The sequence below is a fragment of the Sus scrofa genome, chromosome 9, assembly GCF_054392235.1.
Source record: "Sus scrofa isolate SSC_HxYL_T2T_F1_AM1 chromosome 9, Sscrofa_HxYL_maternal_Yorkshire_Landrace_v2.0, whole genome shotgun sequence".
Taxonomy (NCBI): domain Eukaryota; kingdom Metazoa; phylum Chordata; class Mammalia; order Artiodactyla; family Suidae; genus Sus; species Sus scrofa.
Window position 1 is genome coordinate 26,273,726 of NC_139391.1, and position 18,283 is coordinate 26,292,008.

Consider the following 18,283-nt stretch of genomic DNA (forward strand, 5'->3'; position numbering starts at 1 on the left):
GATTGTAAGCCATAAAATACCATAACTCCTTTGTGTTTTTGTTTGCTTTTTTCCTCCTCTGATTAGGTATAAGATCTTTTTATCCATGGAAATTAAAAGATTGGTATGAATCCGTAATTACTTTTAAAATTTCTAGTGCTGCTTAAGTTATGGTGGCCCAAAAGTTGCCTTAGCTAACGTTACTCAGCTCACCTGGATACTTCTATTCACATAAGGTGTCTTTCGTGAAGGCTCTCACTGCAGCACAGTGAATCTTAAACCTTCGTCAAAGGTCTTTTTTTTTATTATTATTTACATCCATTGAAGATGGACACTTTGGTAAAATACAGTAAAAATGAATTACTAGAAAAATTTTAAGAGATACATTTAAAGCCCCATTTACATTTAAACGGTGTTTGAATGTTTTCTTTTGTTTGTGATGATCTTGCCTTGAGCCGGTAACAGGAGCACACAAAGAGATGTCACCACCCGCTCGTTTACACTTCATCTGCGCGGACCTGGATAACCCAAGAGCGACGTGGTCCTCGTAGGCCTTCCTCTCCCTGTTATTTTAAATCACTGTTTAGAGAACAGTGGCTTCCCACCTAAAGAACACTGGAAACTAAGATGTGGGGGAAATGGCAGCTCAGTAGTTGTGGCAGCAACTCACATGCCTTATGTTTATTTCCATTTTCCAGCTTAATGTTTCAACCTGAATTACCTGTGTGCTGTGGAATTTGGGAGAGAGGTCGGAGAAAACAAGTTAGGCCCCCTCACCAAATATGTGAAGAGGTTGGCAGAAGAGCTATGTCGAAATGTTGGCTCTTCTACTGCTGAGCTGTGTCCGGTTGGCAGGGTTACCCTTTCGGAACCTGTTGCCATGTGTATAAAACGGGGACAAGAATGCCTTTGGGGTGGTTCAGAGGTTTCAAAATGGTTGGTAATGGATATTAAATTCTAAAGTGTTGTGCAAATAGAAGGCACTAAGCAACTGTTTTCTAAAAGTCAAGCCAGTTAGAAGTTGGGAAATTGGCTAGGACATCAGTTTTACTTTCATTAGAAGAAAGTGTGTAGAATGTCCTACATCAAGTTCACGTATGGTAAAGACAGTGCCTTTGTAGGTGGAATGTTGTTTTTGCCAGTTCATTTTTAAAGCCACGCTCTGCTTTCTCCATACCCTCTCAACATACTCTGCCTTTGTCTTTCATCTGTTCACTTACTTTCCTACTTCTGTTCTTCTTGATGCCTTCCAGACTTGGAGCTCAAGTCTCTGAATCTCACTTTAGGATGGGAACTGATAGGCAACTCACCACGGAGAAGCCTGTCTCTTCCAAACAACAAGCCCGGTGACGCACGTGCTGTTCAAAAACCAGTGATCAGGAGTTCCCTTCGTGGCTCAGCAGATAAGGAACCCGACTAGCATCCAGGAGGATGTGGGTTCAATCCCTGGCCTTGCTCAGTGGGTTAAGGATCCAGCGTTGCCTGGTGTAGGTTGCAGATGCAGCTCAGATCCCATGTTGCTGTGGTTGTGGTGTAGGCTGGTGGCTAACAGCTCCAATTGTACCCCAAGCATGGGAACCTCCATATGTCACGGGTGTGGCCCTAAAAAGACAAAAAAAGTCAGTGACCAGATCTTGGTCTTTGTTCTAAAGTTTGCTGTTTCCTACCTGCAAGTTCACGTCTAGGAATTTATCTTGTAGACATACTTCACAAAGATTGCTGTATAAGGATTATTGAGGAAGTCTATAAAAGTGAAAAATTGAGACCAAGCTAAACATCCTAAAGAATGACTTAAAGGGGAGTTCTGCTGTGGCTCAGCGGGTTAAGAATACGACTGGTATCCATGAGGATGTGGGTTTGATCCCTGGCCTTAATCCAGCGTGGCTGTGGCTGTGGCGTAGGCCAGCAGCTGTAGCTCTGATTCAACCCCTAGCCTGAGAACCTCCATATGCTGCAGGTGTGGCCCTAAAAAAGCAAAAACAAAAAACAAAAAAAAACCTAAACCTAAAATTGTGGTAGTCAAGGGGCCCCAGATACAGGCACCCATCTTCACTTCTCTAAAAGTTCAGCTGAGGAGCTCCCGTCGTGGCTCAGTGGTTAACGAATCCGACTAGGAACCATGAGGTTTCGGGTTCGATCCCTGGCCTTGCTCAGTGGGGTAAGGATCCAGCGTTGCCGTGAGCTGTGGTGTAGGTTGCAGACGAGGCTCGGATCCCGAGTTGCTGTGGCTCTGGCGTAGGCCGGTGGCTACAACTCCGATTAGACCCCTAGCCTGGGAACCTCCATGTGCCGCAGGAAGCGGCCCTAGAAAAGGCAAAATAAAAGTTCAGCTGAGACAGCTGAGGAGTTCTTCTACTCCCAACATTCTGACTCCCCTCCCTTAGGTACCAGAAAATTTCCCATATTGTACTGTCTCTGTTTCTATATTTACTGGTTGATTGTGAGCTGCTGTAGAACAGACTGTTGGTCCTGAATCTTGGTAGATGACAGAAGTTCGAGATTGAAAAATAACACAATCTGAAAAACTTGCTGATAATTGAGCGAGTGTACCAAGGAGGTGATTCCACGGGTAGCATCTCCTCTTCCACCCAAATCTGGTCCTGGCTCCTCCTTTACAAGTAGTCCCAATCTGAGCCCCTTGGGACCCAAAGGAGCAGTGAGAGCTGTGATCTGTGTTGGGTGACAAGCCTAACGGAAATCGTAATTTCCTCTCTAAAGCTTCACTATCAGATTTCTTTGCCAGAGCATCATGATAGCAGAGTGATACTCCGATAATCTCATGATGACCAGGAACTCTAGTTGGTTGTTGATGAATAAAACCAGGAAATGAATTATTTAATAAGTTCCCTTTGTGTAGTAATAAAAAAATCCTTTCACATCATGAGGTACCTGAAGGAAAAATACTTTTTAGCATATTTAGGGCCAGAACTAGACTATTACATCAAAGGAATTTAAACTATCTGTGGGTGTGCTTGATAAGGTCAAACCTGAAGCTAAACCTTTAGATTTTATATTATCAATGCTCTTTCTCCCTCCCCTAAACTTTCAGCTTTTGAGAAACTTTACATAAAACCCACCAGTATGATAAAACATTCAAAATAACAACCCCATCAAAAAATGGGCAGAGAACCTACACAGACATTTCTTCAAAGGAGACATACAGAAAACCAACAGGCACATGAAAAGATGCTCAGCACTAATTATTAGAGAAACAAATCAAAACCATAGGAGGTACCACCTTACATCAGTCAGGATGCCCACCATTGAGGCTACATACAACAAAGGCTAGAGAGGGTGTGGAGAAAAGGGAACCCTCATCCACTGTTGGCGGGAATATAAATTGGTTCAGCCACTATGGAAAACAGTATGAGATTTCCTTAAAAAGACAAAAATTACTGTATGATCCAGCAATCCCACTCCTGGGTATATATCCAAAAAAGATGAAAACTCTAATTAGAAAGATACATGCACCTCAGTGTTCATAGCAGCACTATTTACAATAGCCAAGATAGGAAAGCAACATAGGTGTCCACCGACAAATGAATGGATGGAGAAGATACAGTATGCATATACATATATGATGGACTATTACTCAGCCATAAAAAAGAATGAAAGAATGCCATTTGCAGTAACATGGATGGACCTAGAGATTACCACATTAAGTGAAGTAAGTCAGAGACAGACAAATATATATCACTTATTTGTGGAATCTAAGAGAATACAAATAAACTTATTTACAAAACAGAAATAGACTCACAGAGAAAACAATCTTGCAGTTGCCAAAGGGGAAAAGCAGGGATGGCGGGAGGAGTAAATTAGGAGTCTGGGATTAACAGATACACACTATTATATATAAAATAGATAAACAACAAGGACCTACTGTATAGCACAGGGGACTATATTCAATATCTTATAATAACCTATTGTGGAAAAGAATCTGAAAAAATACACATGCGTATAACTGAGTCACTTTGCTGTACCCTTGAAACACAAAGTTGTAAATCAACTACAATTAAAATTTTTTAAAATGTTATAAATATTGACTCAGAATTTCCTGCAAGAGGAAGAGATTCATAGGTGATAGAGTTGAACACGTTAATTAACAAGAGGAAGACATTTTGGTTGAAGGAACAAGTCTGAAGTGATAGATTACCCAGAATATTTTTTATATACCATTTGAAATAATTTTCAGTGAACAATTATAATATAGTCTGCTTCGTACAGGCAATAAGAAGAATGTTCAGGAACAGGTAGAGACGAGAAGTAACACCCAAAAAACATTAAGGGAAAACAAGCAAGTTGTAGGGTGATGCGTATCACAGAATCCCATTTGCCTTTAAAAAAAAAAATAGATTAAATACGTATTTTGGGAGGTCCCATTGTGGTGCAGAGGAAATGAATCAGACTGGTATCCAATAAGGATGCAGGTTCGATCCCTGCCCTTGCTCGGTAGATCGGGGATCCAGTGTTGCCATGAGCTGTGGTGTAGGTCGAAGATTCGGCTCAGATTCCGAGTTGCTATGGCTGTGATGTAGGCCAGTAGCTGTAGCTCCAATATAACCCCTAGCTTGAGAACCTCCATATGCCACAGGTACGGCCTTAAAAATCGAAAAATAAAAAATACGTATTTTGTGGTACATGCTAGATAGGTATATTCATGTATGAGCCAGTCTAGAAAGATACACACCAAAGAAAACTATTGATAGGACTGAGGAAGAATTTTTACTTTCTATGTAGACTGCAATGTCATTTTAATTTTAAAGAAGGATTAATCAGTAATTAAACCAAAACACCCACCTAATTTTTAAAAGGCAGTGGAATTAGTCTCTGCAACCATGTTCTCAAGAGTTGGAAAGCTGCCACGGGGGCTGGGTCTGACTGCGAGAGAGGCCCCCTGTGCTGGAGACACAGCATCACTTAGCAGAAGCTGACCTTCGGACAGACACCATGTCAATAACCACAGGGTTATTTGCTTTGCGTTCCACAACCCAGAGGCGTCGGAGGCTCCCCTAGAAACTAGGCAGAAGAAACATGTTGGATGTAAGAGTCGATGATCGAGAAAGGGCTTCCCTTCCCCCCTGGTCTCCCCTCCCCTGGTGTCAAGGCGATTGCGCCTGGGCCCTGGGGTTTCTCCCCATCGTGCGTGGTTCCCCATGGTTCCATCTCCCAGCATTCTATTCTGCCACCTCTTCTCTGCCCTGTTAGAGGGACCCAGCCCTTTGGAACCGAATCCTCCCTCAGGGCTTGTCTCTGCATCCCCTCCCTGAACAAGATACCCTGATAACCTCCTTATCTCTCCCTGCCCAGGCTCCTCAGCTTTGTGTGGTAGGATTTCAAACTGGAGCGAGCGTGAAGTCCCATAGGGCGTTTGGCATCTCACTGGGGCTCCAGAGGACAGGGGTGCCCTGCTTCAGCAATCCTTGCACAGCCGGAACACCGTGAGATGAGAAAGAACAATATGTCCCTTTGGGGTTTCTTAGATCACAGTCCGAGAGGACACTCTGTTGACAAAGTGTGGCCGTTCTGTCTGGCATCTTGTGCGCTGTTGAACGAGGTCGTACAAACACCCTATCCTTGTTTCTGCCCTTTCCAGAAGCAGGAAGGATGCTATTGAATTCAAATACACATACTTCAAATCAGTCATCAAGAGTTCCCCTCGTAGCTCAATGGAAATGAATCCGACTAGTATCCATGAGGATGTGGGTTCAATCCCTGGCCTCGATCAGTGGGTTAAGGATCCAGCATTGCCGTGAGCTGTGGTGTAGGTTGGCAGCTGTAGCTCTGATTCGACCCCTAGCTGAGGAACCTCCATATGCCGCAGGTGCGGCCCTAAAAAGAAAAAAAACAAAAAGTCTTCTGGTTGGAATCCAGGGGAGTTAAAATGCTGCTGATAAGTGCTGTTTTCCTGAATGGCTAAAGAAGGCTTACATTAGAATCAATATGATTAATTCCACTGTCATTTAAAAACTCCTCCAGGCCCCTGGCTGTGGCTAAGGGCCTTGCTTCTGCACACGGCTGATGGGAATCTCTCCCAGAGCCTCCTGCATCTCCGAAGGGACGGACTCGCACACAGAGGACCCAGGCTTGATTTTCACTTTTTATTTCAGCTTTTAAAACATTTTTTTTTTCACAGTTTGAAACATAACTGATAGTTTAACATTTACAACGGCTAAAGCTTATGATTTAGTATTTTCTTTTTTGGAAAATAGACAAATACCTCAGACTCAAGATCCAAGATCTTTCTGGAGTTCTCTTGTGGTGCAGTGGGTTAAGGCTCCAGCGTTGTCACTGCAGCAGCTCTGGTCGCTGCTGTGCTGTGGGTTCCAACCCTGGCCTAGGAACTTCCACATGCCTTGGGTACAGCCAAAAAAGAAAAAAAAAAAAACTTTCCACAGGAATATTCAAAATGAGGGGGGAGCTTCAAAAGTGCAAAATCAAAAAATGGAAAGCTGAGGAAGGAATTCCTGTCCTGGCACAGTGGAGATGAATCCAACTAGGAACCATGAGGTTTCGGGTTCGATCCCTGGCCTTGCTCAGTGGGTTAAGGATCCAGTGTTGCTGTGAGCTGTGGTGTAGATCACAGAGGCAGCTTGGATCTGGCGTTGTTGTAGCTCTGGCGTGGATTAAGACCCCTAGCCTGGGAATCTCCATATGCCGTGAGTGCGGCCCTAAAAAGACAAAAAGACCAAAAAAAAAGAGAGAGAGCTGAGGAAATAACCTTTCATGAAAATTGGGGGGGGGGGGGGCAATTTAACTGCCATCTGGGCCTCTCCCTGGGTATTCGTCTCCATTTCTCCTTTTCTTATGAAGATGACCACCCCTGACTAATGAGCAGCTGAGAGGCAGAGTTCTAGAAGGCAGGTAAAGACAACAGAGATCCTAGCAGCTGCCCAGAGCCATCAGTTTCCCGCTGATGGCCTTAGCTGGGTGAAAAAGGAGGAAGGAATCACCCAATTACTCTTGACCCCCTTTGCTTCTCTCCGGCCCCCCTCCCCCTGCTTCTTCGTGGCACTGGAGACCAGAACTCATCCTGCAGGGCAGGGGCCTGGGAAAGGTGCAGGTGCGCATGCTTACAGTTGTGCCCAGGAAGTGGCCTGAGGGGAGACCGTTCTGGGTGCAAGTCCAGTCACGTCGATCCGCCGCTCTCTCGCCTTTGGAGTCCACCAGGGCCTTCGGGGCTCTGCTTTCGATCACCGACAGCTCCAGGCTGAATACCCCAACCATCCCTTCCTGTAGCTCTGCGTTCACTACTTAGGGAAAAGCCTCATACTAACCTCTCCAGGCCCACTTCTAGAAAAGACGTGGACATTAGGGACTTGAAGGGAGGCAGGAGAGAATGTTCTAGCTCTCCCTCACGCCTGCATGGGTGAATCTGCAGCTGAGGTTCTGGGGACACAGCTACTCAGCTCAGCCTCCGCCAATAATCACTGTGGGACCTCTGATCGGTAGCTAAGAACGCTGGAGAGAGAAAAGCCAATGGAAAATCAATTCATGCCTGCTCTAGAGCTTGCCAAATGAAAGCTGGGATGGAGAAACCCAAGGAAACCTGGTGGCCAATAACTTGAGAGAAGGGCCGAGACCGCCTGTGATCCAGGCCCCAGTTTCACCGGGAGCTCCAATACCCCAGGGCATTTTACCCATTTCCAGGACTCAGAAAGTACAGGGCTGACTGCTTTCTAGGCTCTTGAAGATTCCTCATGCTTTCCTTGAATTGCACAGAGGGCTCTGTGCCACTGTGGGCTTGACCCGCTGACGGTGAGGTAGGTTAGGCCGAGGGCTCCTCAGCCCAGCTGGGAGGGAGCAAGGCATGAGTCAGGGAGCGTGAGGGACGGAAGGGCACAGATTCAAAGGCCACACCGACTGACTGGCCAGGTGTCCCACCCATGATGCAGACCCAGCCTTCGCACAGGTAGCGTCACCCAGCTTGTCAGGGGGCCACTGGGAAGCCAGACGCTGCCCACGGTGCAGATGAAGCGGGGTTCTCACACTGGCCTCGACCGGGGCCATTGAAGGGAACATGCGACTGATGCTGGAGGAGGAGAGGAAGACAAAGGTCATCTTCGCCCTCCCTTGCTCCTGACGCTGGTCCCGCCAGAACCAACTGAGCTCTTCTTGGCCCTAAAGCTCCAGGGCAGGCGGGGTGATCCTCTCCCTGCTCTGACAGGTGGTCTAAAGCCTCAGGCGCTCACGACAGCTCCCACAGCAGAAGGCTGGACGGAGGCACAGGCAGAGGGGCCCGGAGCACAGAGAGCTTGGGCCAGCGGTGGCTGGGCACGGACACGGAAATACCCTGGCCTCTGATCAAAGGCCAGATGCTGAGTGAGGAAGCAGCCAGGGCCTGCACTGGGCCACAGCTCGTGGGTCAACATGGCCCTGAAGCCACAGCCGAGCAAAGCTCTGGCTCACAGCCTCCATTCTCCTCTTTGACCCCCAGGCCACTAGAACTGACTCTGTCCCATCCAGAGACCTCGGCTCCAGGCCGTCAACCTTGTCAGCATCCAGCTGTCCCATCAGGAATGGGTGGCTGTGGCAACAGGAGGCTCCAGGGAGGACTGGCTGTGTTTGCTCCTTTCACTGGCAAATAAGGTTTTCCTCTTGAGGTAGGAAGGTAACTGGACCCAGCCTTGGCTAACACTCCACGTCTTGCAGCTCAATCTCCTCAGTTGTGCTTTCTGCAAAGCAAACGACACACCCATCGGTTGCCAATCAGCCAAGAGTGGTTTCTTTTCTTTTTTTTTCCATCTTTTTTTTAGGCCTCCACCTGCGACATATGATGGAGGTTCCCAGAGTAGGGGTCACAACGGAGCTGCAGCTGCCAGCCTACACCCCAGCCACAGCGATGCCAGATCCCAGCCGCATCTCTGACCTACACACCACGCCAGGTCCTTAACCCACTGAGCGAGGCCAGGCTTCAAAGCCGCATCCTCATGGATACTAGTCGGGTTCTTTACCCACTGAGCCACAAGGGGAACTCCCCAAAGGTGGTTTCTTGGCGAGAACAAGATAACAGAGTCACTTCCGGCCATACAAGCATGAAGTGATTATCACAAGGCCCAGGGGCTTACCTTTGAGCTTGTGTCTCCTCTTCCTCTGGAACTTATACGCACACTTATTACACACCCACATGAGGCTGATTAACACCGCGGCCACAGCAGCGAGCAAAGCAAGGAAGACGGCGACGAAGTGCAGGTCTTCATAGAGGATCTCTGCGGGGTGGGCGGCGGGGAGGGGCGGTAAGGTCTCTTGTAGTACCAGCAAGTCGGCCTCCCTCTTCCCTCTCGGGGAGGGCGGTGGGGGAAGCGGGGGTGTCTTACCCGACACGTGCAGCACAATGGTGCCAAACTGGCTGCTCCCCAGGCGCTCGGTCACCGTGATGACGTAGTAGCCGGAATCCCTCACGCCCACGCTGAAGAGCTGGATGGAGCCGTTGTCGAAGGTGCAGACTCTGTCCTTGTGGCTTTGGGAGATGTTGGCCTGAGTGCCCGGCCTCCACTCCACGATCTTCTGCACGCCCCAGGTGGACGTATACTTCCACTCGATGGTGGGGACGCCGGGGCAGGAGTACTCAACCGAGAGCAGGATGTCCTCTTCCACCGTGGCATTGATGGCCGACTGGGGAATGTACAGGGACACGCCCTGACCTGCAGGATGGAGAGTTCGACACGGGGTGACGTCTCTGGACTCACAGCGAGGTGAACTGCTAGAACGTATTGCGTGCTCGGCAAGTATGTTTTGAGTGCCCGCTACATCCAGGCTCTCCCCTGGGTTCTGATGCTGCTGCTCCAATGTTATGGGCTGCGTGGCTGTATTCGGGGATGGGGTCTCTACGGAAGCAGTTATGGTTAAATGAGGTCGCAAGGGTGGGGTCCTGCTCCAGCGGGATGAGTGTCTTTGTGAGACTCGCTCTCTCTTTTCCCCATGGGCACGTATGGAGGAAGGGCGATGTGAGGTCACAGCAAGAAGGCAGCCGTCTACAAACCAGGAAAGTGGAGCTCTCCCTGGAAATCAAGCCCTGCCAGAACATTGATCTTGGACTTTCTAGCCTCTAAAGGGTGCAAAAATAAACTTCTGTTACTTAAGCCCCCCTGTCTACGGTATTTTGTTATGGCAGCCCAAGCTAGAAGAGTAAACAGGTTCCTATTTTCTGTGCCCTAGGGCTCCCGATGTATAGGGGAGCCATATGAGGGTTGAATAAGCACACGAAATCATTTTAGGTAACAAGTGCTTTAACAAAATAGGGCACAGGTGCCGGGTGGGGATGGAGGTGGTACCCAACGTTAGACAGGATGGTCAGAGAGGACCTCGCTGAGGCCAGGAACCGAGACCTGAGGGACAGAAGAAGAGGAGGCAGCCATCTGAAGGCATGCGTTTCAGGCAGAGCGAACGACTTCAAAGACTGAGGCGTGATGAGCTGGTATGTTTGAGGGACCGAAAGAAGGCCAGGGAGCCAGGGAGCACGTTCAGGAGACAAGGCTGGAGAGCTTGGCAGGACCCGGGTGGTGACATGAGGGTTTTACTCAAGGGTGATGGGCCGCCATAGGGGGGCTGAGGGGAAGGTAACATTCTCTGTTAAGCCTGAGAAAGCCCTCTGCAGAGAAGAGCTGGGGGTGAGCGGGCCAGAGTGGCAGCAGGAAGAGCCGTCAGGTGGCTGTCACGTGGACTAGATGAGAGATGGAAACGGGGCCTCGCAGACAGTGAAAGGCGGGCGCTTTAGGATGTCTTTGCAAGCACAGAGGACAGGACAGGCTGACAACAAGAGGGGGGTGGGCGAGGCTGAGAGGCCTCAGCAGAGATTTCTGCATGCGTGTGTAAAGGAAGAGTAGAGCCACTGGCTAAGATGATGGATGTCCTTATATATTAAGGGAGTACCACGTGCAGGTCCTGTGCAAACTGCGTTCCACCCGCCACGCTGGTCAAGTGTCACACAACCCACTGCACTTCCACCCAGGACGGACACATAAGAAACTTCAGTGTCAACGGGATTAACTCGCTGGTCCAAGTTCACCCTGCAAGGCTGAGAGTCACACAAGGGCTGCTGACTCCAAAGCTCACATGTTTAATCTCTATGCTCAAATCAAAGGTCAGTAGTTGGCAGTAGAGGGCAGAGGATGTGACACATCCGCCCCACCCCTGGTCCACAGCACACACAGAGGAACAGTCAGGCTGGAGACTGGAGAGTGAACAGAGCAGGACTCAAACTTGGAGACCACAGCTGGGTTTCCACCTCCACCCTGGTTTAGGCCCCTCACTGGGTGCCCCGTCTCCCCGGGGCCCCTCTGTGTGGCTCCAGGTAACCGTGCCTTTTACTTTTCCAGGCCTTTCTCCTTGCCCTCTCCCACCCCCAGCATATCCCATTAGCATCCCTCTCCTAAGGCGTGGCTAAATGGCTGGACATGATGCAATAAGTTCCAGGCAAAAAAAACAGCAGGTACTAATGCCTTTCAAGATCTGTGCACTGTGGTACATGGACTGATGGGCTAACGGGGACCTGCCGTATAGCCCAGAGAACTCTACCCAGTATTCTGGGATAAGCTATGTGGGAAAAGGATCTGCATGAGAATAGATATGTGTATGTGTATGACTCGGGCCCTTTTGGTACAGAATTATCACAACCTTGCAAATTAACTATACTTCAATAAAACTTAAAAAGTTAGAAATCCCTGTTGTGACTCAGCAGTTACAAGTCCAACTAGGATCCATGACGATGCAGGTTTGATCCCTGGCCTCACTCAGTGGGTTAACGATCCGGCGTTGCCGTGAGCTGTGGTGTAGGTTGCAGATGTGGCTCGGATCCTGCATTGCTGTGGCTGTGGTGTAGGCTGGCAGCTACAGCTCTGATTTAACACCTAGCCTGGGAACTTTCATATGCCACAGGTGTGGCCCTAAAAAAGGCAGAGACGAAAAGTTAGGGCTGCTGGAGTTCCTGCTGTGGTGCCACAGGCTCAGCAGCGTCTCTGCTGTGCCAGGATGCAGGTTTGATCCCTGGCCTGGCACAGGGAGTTATAGGATCCAGTGTTGCCACAGCTGCAGTGAAGGTCAGAACTGTGGCTCAGATCTGATCCCTGGGAACTCCATATATTTCGCAGGGCAACCAACAACAAAAAAAAAAAAAAAAAAAAAAAAGACTTACGGCTGCCAAGGAACAGAAAAATATTTCTCCCAACTCTATTTTTTTAAATGTTAAACTCACTGAAAGGTTGAAAGACAAGACCAATTAACTTGAATACACCCTCTCCTAAATTCACCAAGTATTATTTAACATTTTGCCACATTTGCGTTTTGTTTCTCTCTCTCAGGAAAAAAACAGAGGTTAAATTCCAGGTCAGCCCTTAGAGGGCAAGAATTATGGGTTTTCTTCATCTCAGTGTCTCCTCGTACCCAGCCCAATTCCTGACACACAGTGAGTGATTGGTCAATGTATGTTTGTTGAATGAATAAGTGAATGACTAATAATTATAGCAGCAAGAAGGTGAGCTGTTCTAAAAGAAATGTTGCTGCTTGGGTGGTTTGAAAAATTAGGCAATCTAAAAGTTTATATACACATAACAAAGAGAACTATAATTTTGCCAAGGTTTTATGAGCCTGTAACTTTGTTATACATTTGTTATATGTTTTATCATCCTTGCCTTTTATTTTTTAATAAAAGGAGTCAGGAGTCTGCCCATGTACCCAGGAAATGGCAAAGGTGGAGTTTGAATGCAGTTCTGTCCAATTCAAAAGCCATGAATGTTCTTTAATAACTTATATGGGAAAAAGAATGGATACATGTATAACTGATTCACTTTGCTGTGCACCTGAAACGAACATTGTAAATCAACAAAGTCCAACAAAATTTTTTTTAAAAACATGGTTTTTCCACTCGACTTGGTGACTCTCCATCTATCATCTAGTTTTCTGTTTTCTGGTTTCCCTGATCTCAAATATGAGCAGTTGGGATCGTGTTTACTGTAAGATTTGGAGAACCACATTTAAAACTGATGACAAATCTGGATTATCAGCTATGTGTATTACATGTACATCCTGTGATAACCATGCTGGTTAAATTTACTGACAGACCAGTGCCCTGCGAGAGGACCGGCCCTTGTAATAGCCTTAGAGACCTTCATTCTGAGCCTTTCAATTACTCTGGCCCAAGCAAGAGCAAAACTGAAAAACAACAATAAAAGCCCAAGTTTCTCTGATGCTGACACAGCTGGAAACTGCCCAACTGGTCCTTGTTCGTTTCAATATCTTTTGATCAGAAAAACCTCCTCTTAAACTAACTAGGCATCTAACTAGGTTTTTGGAACAAAGAGTTCTTCTTCCAGACACACAGACTTAGGAATAAATTGAAAGATGGAAAATGAACAGTTCTAAGAGTTTAAGGGCAAACTGCTCGTCAGTTGTTAAAAAGTTGAATTAATGAGTAACCACCTCGGCATCTCAGGCTAAAATCATTCAGAGCAAGTCCAGAGGAACTTACTGGTAGACCAACATTCAGACTTGGCTACTCAAATGTTCTCCTCAAGGAGGCTGGTTCAATAAATCAGATTTTACTTGTAAAATGGATGCCAGGCAGCCACAGGAATGAGTTTTGTATGGACAAGCATAGATGTATGACATGCTGTTCAGTTAAAAAATAAATTTAAAAAATATGCTATGATCTTACTTACATTTATGTAAATATGTGCTTTATATATACATATATGTATATATTTTTGGTATAGAAAAATGTTGGAGTTCTCTTGTGACACAGCGGGTTAAGGACCGGGTGTTATAACTGCAGTGGCTTGGGTCACTGCCATGGCATGGGTTCAGCCCCCGGCCTGGGACTGTCCATAAACCATGGGCCTGGCCAAAAGAAAAAAACGTTGGAGTAATCTGTGCTATATTAACCGGGATTATCTGTTAGAGTTAGATGGCAACAGAAATTTTCCAAGTTAAATTTTATATTATTTTGAATTTTTCACATTTAGTAAATTGATAATAAAAAATGTTTTAGGAGTTCCCTAGTCGGATTCGTTTCCACTGAGCCACAACAGGAACTCCCTGGTAAGCAAAACTTAAAGTTTTAAAAGTTTACCTTGCTTTTCATCTTTACTTGAATTCTATGTGGAATGACGAGAACTAATTCTACCTATTTCCCAGATAGATATAGATACCTCCTTTAAGGAAGAGGTCATGAACTAAAGACTTTAGCAGGGAACTTGAACCTGAGAGCTTCCTAAAAGCCTGATTTCTTGGAGCAGGTGAAACCCACCGGGAACTAATCAAGAGAAAGTACTAGGCAGGTGAAACTAGCTTCGGGGCAACGGGCTGGAATGCAATACTCTGAGTGCTTCCTTACTCCTTTTCTTACAAGTAAATTACAGAAGTGGTGCTTCGGTGCTTTTAAGAATGGATTATTGAAGAAGGATACATTTCCTGAAGTCACAATCAAGGTCAATACTGTTAAGACCACAATTTCGGTGGACAGGAGCATTGGTTAATGGGGAGACAGGTACTGCCGGTCATGGAGGATACACCTTAATCAAGGCAAGTCAATTTGGAACTCCTGTTGAGCTCACTGGTTTACGAACCCAACTAGTATTCATGAGGACACAGGTTCGATCCCTGGCCTTGCTTAGTGGGTTAAGGATCTGGTGTTGCCATGAGATGTGGTGTAGGTCGAAGATGTGGTTCGGATCTGGTGTTGCTGTGGCTGTGGTATAGGCCAGCAGCTGTAGCTCCAATCTGACCTCTAGTCTGGGAACTTCCATAGGCCACAGGCGTGGCCCTAAAAAAGCACACACACACAAAAAGGACAACTCTTTTTCACCTCATTTATCCGGAAAGCCACTCAACAAGCCAGTGCGATCATCAGATGAGAACCAGGAAGCAAGCTTCATTGTCAAGCCTGTAAACAGCTAGACCAGAAGTCAGAAAGCCTAGTTCAGGAGTTCCCGTCGTGGCGCAGTGGTTAACGAATCCGACTAGGAACCATGAGGTTGCGGGTTCTGTCCCTGCCCTTGCTCAGTGGGTTAACGATCTGGCGTTGCCGTGAGCTGTGGTGTAGGTTGCAGATGCGGCTCGGATCCCGCGTTGCTGTGGCTCTGGCGTAGGCCGGTGGCTACAGCTCCGATTCAGCCCCTAGCCTGGGAACCTCCATATGCCGCGGGAGCGGCCCAAGAAATAGCAACAACAACAAAAAGACAAAAGACAAAAAAAAAAAAAAAAAAAAAAAATTAAAAAAAAAAGAAAGCCTAGTTCAGGACTCCTAGTTCAGAACTGGAGCAAGGCGATGGGGTGATGACTCACATCACAAAAGGGCTACTCCAGGTGCAGTGGGGACACCAGATGTGGGAGGAGCCATATGGAGTCACCCTGGGACCTCCTAACTGTGGGGCCTAGAGATGGTGCCTTCACGGCCGAGAGCCTCACTTCCTCTCCCGTGGAACCAGGGCTGGAGAACCTCGGGAGGAGGGCTGGGAGGATGAGGTGACGTGAGACGTGCAAGGCCCAGCAGCGCTCCGCACTTGGTACCCATCCAGGAGCTGCAGCCCCCACTGCCCACCCTTCTCCCTCAGTGCGTCACTGACCTCAGGTGACCAGCCATCCTGGTTTGCCCAGGGCTTCAGGTTGCCCCAGGATTCGAGTGTTTCAGTACAAAATCAGAACAGTCATGGGCCAAACAGGACAGGTGACCACCTCACCTGAGCCTCAAACGCTGAAGAGCAGAGAGAAGACTCTAAAAGAGACAATAGCTGATTTCTTAGGTGCACGAGGGGGCTCTGCTGGGGAACACAGAAGTAGCCAGCTCTGGGTAAACAGAAAGCACCAAAGCCATCCTTCCCTTAACCCTCTGGCTCCCAAACACATCTCTCCTGGGCCAGCCATCTCACCGCACCCCCTTTTTAGTGGGGACCTCCCACCAGTGACTGAGCCCAGCCCACACCTGCCACACTCACTCCCTCTGCAGCAGGGTGCGCTGGCTCGTGGGTGCTGGCCTGGTGGAAAGTACATCATTCTCAAATTTTTTTTGGCTGCACCCACATCATGTGTAAGTTCCCAGGCCAGGGATCAGAACCTGTACCACAGCAGTGACAACACCAGATCGTTAACTGCTAGGCCCCCAGGGAACTCTGCCATAATCCCCATCTTATTTATTTTTTAAAAAAATATCTATTCAGCATATCTGCCCTATTTTTTTTTTTTTTTTTTTTTTTTTTTTTGGCTGTCCTGCGGCATATGGAGTTCCCAGGCCAGGCATCAGATCCAAGCTGCAGACATGACCTAAGCCATAGCTGTGGCAATGCCAGATCCTTAACCCACTGTGCCGGGGATCAAACCTGCGTCCCAGAGCTCCCAAGACACCTCCAATCCCATTGCACCACAGTGGGAACTCATTACCCCCATTTTAGAGAGAAGAAATGTCAAGTCACTGAGCTTAGGCAATTTGTTGTCACAGTAAGTGGCTGAGCAGAGATGGAAATCTGGGGTACTCTTCAACTGTCCTGGCAATAAGCCCTGGCGTTTGCAGGAGCTGGGGAAGGGGAAAATACCCCTGGAGCTGAAGCTTGCAGAATTAGATTTTGAAAGGGAGGAAGGGCCATCCCAGCAGGGAGAACAGAGAGCCCACCTGGAAGGGTGGGGTGGAGCCTCCTGCTTGGGACCCGGTGAGGTAAGAAGCACAGGTGGGGTGGGCCACGGGGACTCTGTCACAAGCTGGGGATCACTGGAAGGAGTTATCTGCAAGCAGTGAGGACCCAGGATGGTAGTCAAATAGAAGCATGGCATGACCTAAACTGGGCTTCAGGAAGGGCAACCTGGCAGCAGCGTTCATGATCTTATCATCAGCCCACCGAACCTGCGCTGCCCTGGGCGCATCATGTGCCCCTGTCCCATACACGTCTAGAGAACTCATGGTTGGAGCCCAAAGAGTTGGGAACAGCTCCAGGTGCCCAGAGCGGCCAGACTTGGGCCAGCCTCTGGCCTGGACTGCAGAGAAGGGGTGGGAGGCAGCAGGAAGCGCACACTGGGACTGCGAGACCTTTGCTGGCAGAACGCATTTCTCATTCATCTCAGAGGCACCAGTGCCCAATACAGGGTCTGGCACTTTGTAGCTCAAAATATACTCGTCTGAAAAGACAATAAATAATAAGAATAAACAAACATGTGCGCCCTGCTTATTGAACTGCTACCCGTTTGGAGAGATCAGGAGAGTCGGTGGAGGATCTGTGCTGAGCTGAAGGGGCAGCAGGTCCGGCTGACGGAGGTGCTGGCAAGACCCTTTCCCAGCCCCAAGTCTGCTGAGAGGCAAATAGCTAGGAAGGCAAAGGGGCACGGTTTTCAGCTGCAACTGATGTAGCCCAGCCTCAGCCTAACTCCTGCCATTCTCAAAACAAGTGAGCCTGGACTTTCAGAAACACAGCGTCATGAGGGGCCCGCACGGCACCCCCAAATAATGGCTTTCAGGCTTAGATGTGGCTGACTGACACCTGCACACCATTTACAGGATACCCATCCCTCCAGCTGGCTCACTGGTAGTCCCGGCTCTTGGTGCCTCAGAGACCAAAGCTCAGCTCCTCCCCGAGGGAGCTCCTCCCGTCCCCCAGTCTTGTTGTGTAATGGTTTTGGGACGTCATCCAGATGTCAGCCAAACCCAAACAACAAAATAGCGTTGGTGGAAGAGTGGTGAGCATAGCTGTCTTCCAAACCCAAACAACATGGAGAGCTGCAGCTTTATTTCTTGTTTTAGGGCCACACCCGCAGCATATGGAGCTTCCCAGGCTAGCAGTTGAATCCAAGCTGCAGCGGCTGGCCTACGCCCTAGCCCCAGCAATGCAGAATCGGAGCAGCACCTGAGACCTACACCGCAGCTCACGGCAACTCCAGATCCTTAACCCACTGAGCAAGGCCAGGGATCAAACCCTCGTCCTCGTGGTTACTAGTCAGGTTTGATACCACTGAGCCACCATGGGAACTCCTAGCTGAAGGTTTAGATCAAGGCTGGCAGGCTACTCCCTTCATCAGGTTCCTATATTTATATTCCACAGAAAAATCACTCCACAATAGCAAGAGCCACCATTTCCTTTTTTTTCCGGCCTCACCCACAGCATATGGAAGTTCCTGGGCCAGGGAATCAAATCTGAGCCACAGCTGTAACCTATGCTAAGGTCACAGCTGCGGCAACCTGGATCCTTAACCCACGGCACCTGGCCAGGGATCGAAGCCACACCTCCACAGAGATAATGCCGGATCCTTAACCTGCTGCACCACAGGGGGAACTCCCACAAGCCACCATTTCTACTGGTAACACCTGTTAGGTACCAGCCATCATATACTA

At 48.2% G+C, this 18,283-nt stretch overlaps 1 protein-coding gene across 7 annotated transcripts in view; it reads right to left on the reverse strand.

The window, feature by feature from the left end:
- Positions 1-265: 265 nt before the first annotated feature.
- VSTM5 (V-set and transmembrane domain containing 5) overlaps positions 266-18,283 on the reverse strand; it is a 30,210-nt gene continuing 12,192 nt past the window's right edge. For 4 of the 7 annotated variants that reach the window (XM_003129787.5, XM_084975722.1, XM_084975721.1 and 1 more), the window contains 3 exons: positions 9,294-9,620; positions 9,045-9,185; positions 6,064-8,651 (listed from right to left, as the gene is read on the reverse strand). In XM_003129787.5, the coding sequence (XP_003129835.1) occupies positions 8,608-8,651; positions 9,045-9,185; positions 9,294-9,620 (512 nt within the window). In that variant the 3' untranslated portion in view covers positions 6,064-8,607. Of the gene's footprint in view, positions 602-4,121; positions 4,996-6,063; positions 8,652-9,044; positions 9,186-9,293; positions 9,621-18,283 lie in introns of those variants that run through there. The other 3 variants (XR_014815011.1, XR_014815014.1, XR_014815013.1) reach the window with 3 other exon arrangements.